The 13,284-nt window shown below is 40.9% G+C and overlaps 1 protein-coding gene across 2 annotated transcripts; it reads right to left on the bottom strand.

The window, feature by feature from the left end:
- Positions 1-158: 158 nt before the first annotated feature.
- Positions 159-11,650, bottom strand: LOC111842661 (uncharacterized). 2 transcript variants are annotated; one of them, XM_023809513.2, is made up of 7 exons: positions 10,374-11,650; positions 8,401-8,666; positions 4,507-6,941; positions 3,882-4,124; positions 3,666-3,806; positions 2,457-2,582; positions 159-1,758 (listed from the first exon to the last, which is right to left on the bottom strand). In XM_023809513.2, coding segments are annotated over exons 1-7 (3,432 nt in total). In that variant the 5' UTR covers positions 10,376-11,650; the 3' UTR covers positions 159-1,539. The 2 variants fall into 2 exon arrangements, with proteins under 2 accessions (XP_023665281.2, XP_023665282.2); XM_023809514.2 differs by lacking the exon at positions 10,374-11,650 and adding an exon at positions 9,245-9,515.
- Between the last annotated feature and the right edge of the window lie 1,634 nt (positions 11,651-13,284).

Raw genomic sequence — 13,284 nt, forward strand, 5'->3', positions numbered from 1 at the left:
ACCACATAAGATCAAAATTTACATCAGATAATCAGCTGATAAAAAAATCCTACGAGCTATAAAGAAACAAAGAAACGGGCGATTTCTCAACTCAGAGAAATCCAAGAAAAAAAAAATGCACCAGACAGTTGTTTTTTTTTATGAAAAGAGGAGAATAAATCATAGAGGCATATTCTTTGGGAGTACAAATTTTACTTATGTTAATTAACCCATCAAAGTCCTTGGAGTTAAACAGTTGCGAAATTGTTCTTCATTTCAATTGATTAATACTATTTTGGTAGATTAACAGTAACAGTGCCTTCACTTAAATGGAACAATACAGCCATCCTCAACAGAGGGATATGTAAAATAAAAGATGGATATGCTGACCGTTTGTGTTTGCACTATGAAACCAAGACAGGATCTTATGTGATAAAAAAACATCCTTAAGGCATATGATACCATTTACGCAAACAAAAAAAACAACAGAATAATATACAAGGTATTGCCAAACTGGATGTGTACTTTTCAAGGGATTTAACCGCATGTTTTGTTGAATACTTATAACTATGATGCCAGACCTGCTTCACATGACCTTGGCTACTGCAGTCAGAGGTGTTTCCTGATGAAATGCACAGACACCTGCTTCTTTAATTTATTTATATGATTTGGTCTCTGCAGGCACTTTTCAAACTTCACATTCATAAACCATGTGAGCTAACTTCTACTGTCTGCTACTTTTTCCATTGTCCACCGAGTTCAGAATTATGCATTCAGGCCCCGTCTTTAGATCAGCATGCTTGGGCCAATAAGAAACATTTACAGATTTAGCTTTGGATTACCATAACATTATGATGACAGTTATAACTAAATGAATAAATTACAAAACCGACCAACATGAACTGAAGTTGAATAAGGTACAGAAATATGTTTTTATGAGAGAAAGGGCTCCCATGCAAAATCAGCGCAGAAGAGCAATGATGAAACAATGAGTTCTATAAAAACGTAGGTATCTAATCCATGTTTTATGGTTTTGTGGGAAAATGACATACAACAATGTAAAGCAAAGCAAAATAGATAAATAATTTAATTAGATTTAACATCACACCTTAGGTGTAATAAAAAAATAATATAATGTTAGAAACTACGAAACAGGCAAACAAAAAGCAGGTTATAACAAGAACACACCGAGAGGTTGTGGGCTGCATCATATCCTATTTTATAACCTTTCTCCCAAACAATCAGTTTGCCAGAGTAGGCTTATAGAATGTAGCCTATATAGGTGATTATCAAGATAAAGTCACCATGGAAGAACACTGAGACAAACAAGAATTACAAGGAGGTCCCAGTATCAACTATTTGTCTTTCACAGGAAAAAAATGAAAAATTATGATATTTAACACATAAAACAGCAGGGAAAAAATTTTCATGTAATCCCACATGATTTAACACAGCTTTATATTGCTTTTTATCTAAAATCATCCTACCTCAATTCACATATGGAAGGGAGAGTTATTTGCAGTACATTGACATTTATGAATTATGAGAGGTGTCTCTTTATTACTGTATGTAGTCTTGCTCCCGTTGACCAAATGCAGGTTGGGATGCTTGTATGGCTGGAGGATTGACATTAGGGGGTGCTGTGTAGATTTTGTTTAGGGTTGACATAGTGTCCAGCAGAAGGATGTTGAAGATCTCATCAGCCAGTCTAATTTTGACTGCGAGCTGGTCAAGGTTGTAGTCTAGCCACTGAAGTTCTTCTTTATGAAGCTCCTGGATCTATCCATTAACACAGACACAGTCCGGCAGAGATAGTACATTTTTAAATTATAAAACAATTCAGAGTTTTGCTGACACGCTATAATTTCAAGTGAACGTATCCATCGAACTACAATAACTAGTTTTGTGTGTGGGTGGATGTAACTATTTTACTTCATTAGCATGGGAAAATTAGAATATGCAGAGAAAGATCATAGATAATAGTGGTTGTTTCTTTAAAATTTTGCTCTGCCTTAATATGCCAGTCTGTCAGAACTGTTTCCAGTGTCAGCTCAGTAATATCAATAGCTTTTTTTCTAATAGCTAAGAAAGTAAACAAGTAACAAAATAATGGGTACTTCAAACATGTAATGTCTGTCAGGTAAATGTTATGCCTGATTGATTGTTTCATATTTATGGAATTGTTTAACTGATTGACCATAATTACAGGTGATTAATGTTTAAAATACTGATTTATAACTGTCTGTGAAATTCATTTACAAATAATTATGTAAATAGCACATCTTTGACAAAAATGTCAAATATAACCTTAAACTCATGATCTACTTACCTTTCTGTTGATTAATATACATGTTATTCCCTATAGGTAGATATTTTCTGTATGTAATTGTAGATTTGCAGATATCTAGTGTAGCTATTCTGACATGGGTAATAATGGTGCAGGGCTGGACGGCTTTCATAATCTATACTCTGCATACCAGTATGTAGTCCACTTTGTCCCGCTGCGCGTTCCCATACTTGCACATAACCTGGAGCATTTCTCTCATCTGCACATCATTACGCTCCAGATTCAGCGCTCTCTGCACCTCATTTTGGACCGCTGCCTGAAAAAAGCCATTAGAAAGGCTACAATAATTATATATCCCGGTCGATACTGAGTAGTGATGGTTCATGTAAATACAGACTAGGTATGTCAATATAAAGTAGGATTAGAACCCGATGCACATTATCTTTAATGTGTTGTTTCAGCACACAAACACTGGGTATTATACTCTACAGAATAGAGTAGTCAGACCCAACCATCCATTTTAAATGGGTAAGACAGACAAAATCTGCCTACCAGCATTTTTATCATTACAGTCCACAGACGGCTCCTCCAGTCATCAAATACTGTATTTGATCTTAGTGCCAAAAGATAGCGCTGTCAGTGTTGAAAAGTCTTGCTTTTCTCTGCTCCGTTAAGTGAAATGAATAGCTAGTTTTGTGCGTGGGTGGATGTTTACTGTGAATATGACATGAGAGTCAGCAAATGAATATGAATATCTTAGTAGTAGTAAAACAAGTTGTATAGTCTACATATGTATTTAACTGTATATAACTATGGTAACAAATTTGGTAACATGACAATTAGACATTATGATGTTTAAAGTTTTACAGACGCTCCGCTACTTACGAATGAGATACGTTCCGAACGGCCGTTCGTAACTTGAAATGTTCGTAAGTCGTTATTCAACATTATTTTAACGGTATACGCAAGTACTAAGAACTAGGATGCTGCGAGTACGCACACTACGCTGCTGCGCGGCGGGAGTAGTGGCCAGACATCGTAATAGGTGGAATTGGTGCACAGAGAAAAAAAATTGATGCTGCGGAGAGCCCAACGGGAAACGGGAGCCCAATGAACACAATTTGGACTTACAGCCCTCTTCGTTTGTATGTCAGAAAGTTCATAAGTTTTAAGTTCGTAAGTAGACGAGCATCTGTACTCATTGTTACAATTTATTTTAGAGGGGTTTATAGACTAAAATAAAAAACAGAAGATGGTAAGAAAAATAAGCTGGTTATTCCTGACAGGAAACGATTGAAAGTAGTGAACAGTAAGAAAACTGGAGATTCATTACCTCTATCCAAACTATTAAAATATACTAAGTTTTTTTTTTTTTTTTTTTTTTACCAAAAGACTTTACCTTCACATGTGTGAGAAGGGACTTGCTTGGGTGGACTGTTGAAAGAGATAATGCTTGATTTGTTTGCCGTGGAAACCCACATGCGGTTGGATGGTCCCGTGAAATCTCTTCAAATACCTCTGAGGTGAGGTCGTATATGACCTGAAACACAGGCACCATTATGTGCCTTCTGTCATGTTACCATTTTCATGCAGCAGCTCCGCAGTTTATACATACCTGTTGGTAAGATCTGCGACTCTCCCCATCGATTAAATGATCAGGGGCATCTGTGATATCAACCTTGCAACTTATAGTTTGACCGCAAAGTCTCTCCACAGCGCCTGCTACAAGATGGCGGATGACCATGGGATCATGCGGCTGGATTTTGAGGTTTACTGAAGATGAGAGCGCGCATTGCCACTGATCGCTGAATTCCAGTTGGTTTGCTCTAGTAAGATTATCCTCCCTCTTTTTTACATTCTGCACGGTTGAAAGAGAGAAACACACAATGCAAGAAAGGGGGCGAAATAAATAAATGCAAATGTATAGAACCCAATTTTCCAGTTCAGAGCCTTATAAAACCTGTTCTAAATAAAACAACACTTATTATGCAGACATGCCAACAACACATTTTTTGATTCTATGGTTACTTAGCTGTATACTGATTTCAGTAGGTTCGTACTAAAATTCTGATCATGAATATATCTTTAATGAGAATTTTTTTCTGGAATTTCTGTTTTGGGCTACATGCATCTTGAGATCTAAAATAGAGTCAAGCTGAGAATTTTAACGAGTTAATTACACATTTCAAAACTGTCTCCAGTTAATAAATAATGTATATCTGCCGCTCTACATTACTTACTCTATCAAGAATCTGGCTGTCATTTTGGAAGCTTCTCATTCGTCGATGTCTCCTCCTGAGTTCCTGAGCATCCGTCATGATGTCCTTTATCAAGTCTCCTGCTAATTTTTCGACCAGAGAGTTTAGATCATGGTGGCACTTGCTAAAAAACCTTACTGTTTCTATCTCTTGTACATCAAGGATGGGGTTGTCATGCTGTACTTCTTGGACTGCAGCTCCTGGTGCAAAGTCCTTCAGGGAACCCTGATCAATGAATGATTCGATAGGTGAGACTAAAATGGGATTTGTCTTGTTGGCACAGAGATTTAACAGATCCTCCTGTCCCCTCACACATTCAGAAAATTCAGCATTGGAAGGATAAGGAGTGTTTTGGTGGAAATGATCTGATTTGAGTCCATCAAAGCCAGAAAGTGCAAACTTGTTTAAAGTCGTATTATTAGTAGACTGTTGAAGCTGGTAACTTGGAGTTTCTGATAGTAGATGATCACATGTCCCTATAAGTTCTGAACAGGTGTTGTTATTTGGTTCTTGAAGTGGAGTTACATCTTTGCATGTCATTTGGGGACCTGAAGAATCATCTCGTAATGGTTTTTTGCTTATATGTTTTCTTTCATCACCTGAGTATCTGGCTTCTCTCCATCTATTTTCTTTTTTATCATCACTAGATGGTTCGTCATCTGAAAAAGGATCATTATGCAGGGTGGACTCCAAGTCGCTTTCGCGTTCCTCATGTGGAATATCTTCTGCCCTGACAAGGATCCCACATTTGAAGTATTCCATATCTTTGAAGGTTCCATTGTGATTTCTGGTTGGGCTGTCCAATGTCACACCTGCCCAGTTCCCACCAGAAAATGCTGGCATTTCTCTATCTTTCCATTGACTGGGCATAGAGTGGCAAAACACAACTCCCTCACCAACACTGAAGGAGGACACACGTTCTGAACAGCCTTCAGCGTCTTCTGCTTCAGAAATAATAAGGTTTAAAAGAGGATTTTTGTCTTGGGTCTTACATCTGTTATTGTCACTTAATTTCTTGTATGGAGAGGTAGTTTCTGAGTTTGTTATTAAGAGGTCTGATTTTAAATCCTCATAATTTATTGCTTTATCTGTTTGTCTGTTTGATTCCTCCTGGTTTACCAAAAAGAGAAAATCCTCAGAGAGAGATGGCAAATCTTCACTTATGATGGATGGATCCTCGGTTGGGCTCTTGTTAGGCTGGGTTTTATCCAGACCTTCAAAAGGAAGAGCAAAGTCCTCTTCGCTGGTCCAGGTTATGATTTCACTTGCAGGTGGGGGAGGTGGGTAAACATAATTGCCCATGTCTGACCCTGTAACTGCCGTTAATGATGGAAGGAGTTCAGCGCTGCCATACGACAGAATCTCATCCACTGGAGACAGGATCTCTGACAGAGTTTCCTCGGAAACCAGGGTATTCCATGAGGGAAAATCCACTGGGTTATTTATCCCTGATTTTTGTCCGAGCATTTGTTTTTCCAGTGATATTGGATCAATGTCAAGAAACAGTTGTTTTTTTTTGCATCGAAAAAAGTTTGATTGCTCTGAGCTTAAAAAATCAGACCTTTCGATCTCAAGCTGTCGCATCGTAACTAAATTGCTGTTTTCTCCCCCATTACCCAGTTCATTGTTGAAAACCATTTCATCCCCTGAGGAAACCAGACCTTCACTGCTATGGGAGAATGCTTCTGACTTCTCTTCTGTGTCTAAAGGACCCTCATCGGCAGAAGAACTTTCATGACTAATGTCTATGTCCCCATCACCTGTATCCTGGACTGAAGAACTATGAAAATGACTGGCCATGACAGGAGATATCTCTTGCTCATGCTCTTGCTGTACATCTCCTCCAGCACAAGTTACAAGTGATAAACACCGATTTGCACCCGCTCCTATAGTGCTACCCCCAAGGTTGATGTTAATAGATGCCACATTTTCTAGTCTTTGGTAGTTCTGAAGATTACAGGGAACAGTATTCTCACTTGTTAAATCGATCTTGCACTCAATGCAAAGATTAGAGCTAGTACCCATTGTGGACTGACAATTTTTTTTGCTACAGGGGATTTGATACTTACATTTGCTGTCCTCTAAATCAAAGGGCAGATCCTCATCGATATCTGATGAAGACACCGACACCTCCGACACATTTATACAGATGGCAACTGCTCTCTGGAACTCAGGGAGTGATGCAAATGAGCCAACAGTTTTCTGAGACCTCCAAGAGCCATCAGGGGAATTGGGCAATGATCTTATTCTAAGAGGTCTTCCAGAATATGACGAGGATGACGATGATGTCAATGATGCTGATGCTGAAGATGATTCATCTCCTGAGGATACATTGCCATTACTTTTTCCCCGAGAGTCACGTTTCTCCTGCAGACGTATGTGAGTTTGCTGTGGTTCCTGTCCTCCTTTTGCTGGGTCTGAAAAATAAATACTGCATATCGATCACCAGAACACACGGTCCAGCTTAACAAGACTGATGGGATTGTTTCGCCGTCTTCCCTGCCGTCACTAGGTCTGAAAAATAAATACTGTACATTGATTACCGGAACATGGGCCCCCATTTAACAAGATTAACCTCAGAGTATTATGGGATGCGGAGAGCCTGCATGGCACCCAGCACTAGCACACCGAGACTGCGTAATCAGTTTTAGTGCTTATCATTTATCAACACTGAGATGCTCTTAGCCCGTGAAAGTGATCAGTACTTAGTGGTGGTCCACACAAAAGGTGGTTTACTTCTGTTGCCAGACTGTATAGAAAGAATCATACTGATAACAGTTTCCATTTTGCATTTCAACTAAAAACAGACTATGATACAAAATAATTTCACAGCATTAACATACTTCAGGGATGAAGGTTTATTTGATGTGCAGATACAGCAATAGAATGCAAGATATCATCCTGTCGCTGCCATATAATAAATAATATCCATTTAAAACTTGACACCTCTAAACAGTCTGTGGCAGACGTACACTTTAATGCAGCCCTCGTAAATAACATATCAAGGGGATTATTTTACATCCCGGTCTGATCATATAAAATGATGTAATCATATTTTGGTGAAGCCAATAGGAAAGGCACAGCTGCTACATGGGTCTCGTGTTCGGTGTGAGTACATCTGCGTGGGGCAGTCATTCAGCTGAAAGGCAGGCATGAGTCAGCAAGCCTGTCCCTTGACGGTGAATGGAGCCCTCAGTGGGACCCCCCACCCTGCCACTTAGAGATGGCAAAGGGAGTTCATGTTTCCCAAGGAGAGCCGATCTCTCTGTCTCTCATGCCCCTACCCACCACATACGCGGTATAATGCTTCTGGCAGAATGTGGCTGAAATAGGCCTAAATCTCATTGACATCCTGCTGATAGTAACAGCCAAGATGAGCGCCAGTCTGATAGGTGTGGCAGCTGAGGGTGAGGGACTACGAAAATGCGGATTTCCTATTAATGACTATTGGCTGAATTTTTTTAAATGCAACATATTATGATAAGCTAGAGGAAATTTGTATTAAGTCTTTTATTCAAGTTTTTTAGGATTACTGAAAATGTCTTTCTTACTAAATGTGGCACCTCTAAAACTGAAGTCAATTTATATTTGTGACGGCATTGCTGTGTTAAGGCCCGTGTGTGAGGCGTGTTGGCAGAGGTGCTGTACAAATGCTCTGCTGTACATCTGTAAGGATCTGCTGCTGATTCCCTCGGGGGAATTATGTCAGGATGTATCAAGATGACATCATAAAGCAAGAGCTTCTGAAGTCACCCATTGATACTCTCTCTTTATTTCACACAAAGAATGTCTTACCCATTGTGGTAAAACAAATGTAGTACTACAGCCTAACCCAGTAACCCAATCTGTACGTAAGACACACGGTTTCCCCCTCACCTGTTTCAGCACTGTCATCCATCGTCTTCACCGGCTTGTGTTTTTGCTGAGGTGTCCCCTCCTTGCCTTGGAGAGTCTCCTCAGACTTGCCGTGTTTTCTCGAGCCCCTGGGTGAGGTCTTAGGGTAACCGGTCTGCGTGGCCCTGATACCCTGCAGCACATCCGGCTCTGTCAGGCCGGCTTCTCCGCCCTTTTTCTCCTTCCCCCAGCTCCACACCTCCTCAGAGAAGAGCCTCCTTAGCCCTGAGTCCGTCTTTGCCAAAAACCTGTGTCGAAAGTTTCCAATATCCCAGGTGACGGCGCTGGCTAGATAGGGTGGCCCACTTTTCCTACTAGTCAAATTAAGTATTGCTGATAAAGAAAACCACAAACTGTAAATTCTCTAACCTTGGCCAGGAAAACTGTCCCTCATCACACGTTTGAGAATAGGCGATACATAACAGGAGTCACACTTTCCATGCTGTGCTGTTTACTGAAGTATCCTGCTCTGAAACGCAGCATTAAAACTCTGCATGTGTATAAATGGCTCCCAAATTACTACATTTCTGCCAGTTGCCCCCTCAGCTGCGGCACTCTTGCTGTAACCGTGTCAGGCAAATTACAGGCCTGCTTGTATCTAGCGGCTTGTATCTGCTCCTGCTCTGGCCTCTTTTTCTTTCCCGTGCATCCATGCTCTGCACTCAGGGGGGAGAACCGTAATGTCAGCCGCTCTTTAGCGGGACGCACTCCCCGGGGGTCATAGTGGGGAGGGAGAGAATGGCAGAGGCGACGGCATGCTCTGAAAATGGATGTGCTGCGCATGCAGAGGAGCAGCACATGCGGTGACAGAGAGAGCTCCACCTACCCCGGCTTGCTCATGACTGGCATAGTGGCAGTACTTAGCTGTCAGGGACGCTGCAGCCCACTTCCAAAGGCAGGATGTCCTATAACAGGTTTCCCTGAGCCAGGCTGCCGGCACACAGCCGCCCCAGCTTTCATTTCAGCTGCGTGGGCTGCGTGGGCTGCGCGGGCTGCGCACGCCGGTGCGTGGAGCCTCCCTCCAGCTGGGCTGTCTTTCAGTTTCTTTCCTGATGCTCTGCCTCTCCTTCCCTGACCAGCCTGCTCCACTCTCCTTCTTTCCCATATCTAAGTCTCTCTCTCTGCACCCTCTCTCTCTCTCTCTCTCTCTCCCTCCCTCACTCACAGTCCCTCTCTCTGCTCCTCTCTCCCTCCCTCTCTCTCTTGCTTTCGCCATCCCTCTTCATAACCGCTCTTGCTGCCTCAGTATAAGACAGCTATCATGCAAGCATGCCGTGCCTGCTCTCCCCAAGACATAAAAAGGTTATTCTTCCTCTTTTTTTTAGAAATCAACTTTCAGCTGCTTATTCCACCCTGCTGCTCAGCATTTATTCTCAGCTTAAAAGCGAATGAATAGTCCAAAGAACAACCGCACACGGCAGCTTTTCAAAATCTTATTACATTCCGTCATACACGGGCATGTACGGCCAGGCTGATTAAATTTACTCTGAAGTACTGCTTCTGAAAGACCTTCCAGCTCTTTCTCTTGCCGCTTTGTGATATTTCTCGCCACAGCTGCATCGTCCCAAAAAGCAAAGGTTTCAGTCTTAAAGAAAGACCCGGAAAATGCTGAGCCGTTAATGTGTTTGTTCATTTACATGGGAGGCTTGTTTGATGTCGCTGCTCTCTAATGAGTTTTTCATCGTACATCAACACTGTTTATGCTTAAAAATGGAACAGTCATGCACAGCCTAGAGAACCGTAGTAAAGTGAACATGAATACAAAGACACCCCTAGAAATATCACGGTGCCGAGATGGATCACGCTAAAAGACATGCTGGTTCATGACCTGTGCTGCAAATAAAACCTGGGAATGACAGCTATATGTGAGTTTTATTACAGCTGTATATATATTGTACTCAGTCATTCACAAAGCAGTCGCTATGAGTACGTTTTCCTTATCTGCTTACACTCACATGTCTTTTGCATGGCGTGAGCTGTCCCGGGGTCCGTGTGCATCCCTGATGCTCTGTGGTGCTGCTGCCTGCTCCGGCTGCTCTTCACTGACCACAGTACTTTGACTGGCATTTCCTCGGAGTATTCACATGCACAAGACAAAGGCTATATAAATACCACCCACAGTCATACAAAGAAAATGCTTTATCAATCAATAGAAATATTGATTCGTTTTTACCCATACAACTAGCTAATTAATTAATGTCCCAACAGCAACAGCAATAATCAAATAGCTGTTTTTCAGTGCGGGGGGCCCGCAGCGCTGTGTTTTCGTCCTCTGTCTGGTCATTTTTCTTTTGTACATTTTTTTTCTGGGTTGAAAAGGTTTAGGGGTGTATTCTAGTTTTTCATCTTTAATTCAGGACCGTCATTTTGAATTCGGAACTTTCTAGGGTAAGAGTCCTTGCACTCTCAGCACATTGGTCTGCTCTTTGAGAGTGGGCAGCTCGCTACAGGAGATGGGATCTCATGGCTTGATCTGAGGCTGCATTTCGCTGCTCCGGGTTTTGCTGGATTTCTGCAGTTGACCTTTCCACATCCAGAAATTCCTTCTGCTTACAAAGTGCTCATTTTATTTGGTGCCTTTCGGATCTGCATGTATCTGCCTGTGACTAAGAAGAATAACTTTTCAATGCTTTGTTACCTTCACATACTGGTACTTTACTCTATAGTACTTGATTAACCAGCCGACATTTTAAAGTTTTTTGTTAGGTGATTTAACAAAAACAAGTGCATGTTCTACAGTTTTTCACATAGTTTCGGAATATGGCTTCCAATTTGCCGCCACACGCCTGGTTTTGTCACAATTTACATTAAAGGTTCAACATAAATTATAGCAAATGTTACATTAAAGAAACAGTTCATCGTGTCTTTGCTGGTCACTTAGCACCGTGAGACTGTTTCCGGTATGATTTTCTTGTGTATGAAGCATCAGGATTTTGTCTGTACAGACTCCAACAATAATCAGCCATCACATTTACATTCCAACGTCCTTGGTATCTTCGCTCCATTTCACTAATATCTTGGTGAAATCTCTCACCTTGCTCCTCACTATACTCACCCAAATTTTCAGGAAAGTAATTAAGGTGCGAGTCTAGGAAATGCATCTTGACACTCATTGTACATCCAAGATCTTGAAAACGACATATCATATCCTTGACGTGAACCTCATAGTCAGATGACTTCTTGTTTCCGAGAAATCCATCAACGACTTTACGGAATTCTTCCCAGGCTTGCCTCTCCACTGTCACCATTTCGGCTGCAAATACACTGTCCTTCAGCAACCTTCTTATCTGTGGTCCACCTTCCGGTACTGAGTGACAGGACCGGAAAGCGGACCACAGTTCTGCATACAAAGGTCGGCGTCAGTGGACCCGCAGCAACATGCCTGTAAGTTTACATAACTGCAAGCTGCCTGTAAACCCTGCTGACTAGTTTGTACAAAAAATTAGTCTATGACAGGTTACTGGTGATTTTATATCACTGGTATCAAAGTGACACTATTAGGTATACAATGCATTATATATGAAAAAAAGTTAAGTCGAAATCACAGAAAAAACAGACGTGCTGGAGCAAAACTAAATATACTAAAAATGTTTGTTTATGAAGGGTGTTTGAAAAATGTCATTTGATATTATTCACCATATTTGATGTGGGCTAGTGTAATTTATTTCCTCATAATTGACCACTAGACACCATGCTACAGTATCAAACACTTGTATCCTGCTATATTTTGATCTCACCAGCCTCAGTTTCTTGGTTCATATTGCAGTTTATCTAAAGCTAAGGGGTGTTTATTCTGGACTAACCAGCTTCTCTCTCATTCTCTCTCATTGACTTCCTGTTTACACATACGTACAAATGTGAGTTTAGCACTGCTTCTGTAAACATTCTGTATCCATCCATCCATCCATCCATCCATCCATATTCTACCAGTTTATCCTGGTCAGGGTTGAGGGGAGTCCTGCAGCCTACCCTAGACAGCAGCATGCACAAGGCAGGGTACTCCTTGAATTGGAGATCAGTCTGTCTCAGCATTCTGTGTTCATGTTATATTCAATACTCTGTACTTTAACCTCTACAATACATTTAGAAAGAAAAACGGAATCTTCTGATACCAAAAAGACTCTTCTCTTTGTTACCATTTTCAGTTTCCAAAAGGGAAACATATAACACAAAGCTTTCAGGGCAAGGAGAGAGTACAGAATGTGCACTAGTGCCATTTCAGCTTACATATCAAAGGAAACAAGCTGCACTCTCCTTCCATGCACCTGAAAGGGTCCTCTGACAGTAGACATCCATCAGCAAACAGAAGGGACCTGAAAGTGCACCAACAACGACTCCCTCCTTAAAAGCAAACCTTCAAAAAAGATTATGTTTAACCTAACTTCACAGAGGAGGTCAAAAGATAAACACATACATATTGCTTTTCATTTAGATGGACTATTGTTATTTACAATGGCTTTTTCAAACAGCTTCTTTAAAGGGGTTAAAAAGTAATGTTTACTGAAATGTCCCTTAGTATTGTTACGGATGTCTAATTTGACTTGCGCAAAACAATTTGTTTAAAGTTTATTCTATTCACTTGCCACTTTAAATGCTCAGCCATTGTAATCATTATCAGCATGAAACTTCATCAAATAGGTAGATTAGCATACCTATAAACGTTCACAATGAAATAGTCCTGAGACTCCCAGCCAGAAATGAGAATATCCTGCTGGTTTTTGTCCCAGTCAACCTACAACTTGGTTGGTTAATTTCTAACATGTATTTCAGAGGGCACATATTTGTAGGCTACTGATTGAGAAAAGATGACTCACTATCTCACCACAGTGATTACCATTTATCTTGATAGTTCCTGAAAATATACCA

This window comes from Paramormyrops kingsleyae, chromosome 2 (assembly GCF_048594095.1).
Source record: "Paramormyrops kingsleyae isolate MSU_618 chromosome 2, PKINGS_0.4, whole genome shotgun sequence".
NCBI lineage: Eukaryota > Metazoa > Chordata > Actinopteri > Osteoglossiformes > Mormyridae > Paramormyrops > Paramormyrops kingsleyae.

What these genes read in the sequence shown, in the direction of transcription:
- LOC111842661 (XM_023809514.2), bottom strand. Translation starts at nt 9,267, where the DNA reads ATGCCAGTCATGAGCAAGCCGGG. An exon ending in GGATGACAGTGCTGAAACAG is followed by an intron (nt 6,942 to 8,400) that starts GTGAGGGGGAAA and finishes TTTATTTTTCAG; the next exon opens with ACCCAGCAAAAGGAGGACAG. An exon ending in GTCGCAGATCTTACCAACAG is followed by an intron (nt 3,807 to 3,881) that starts GTATGTATAAAC and finishes CCTGTGTTTCAG; the next exon opens with GTCATATACGACCTCACCTC.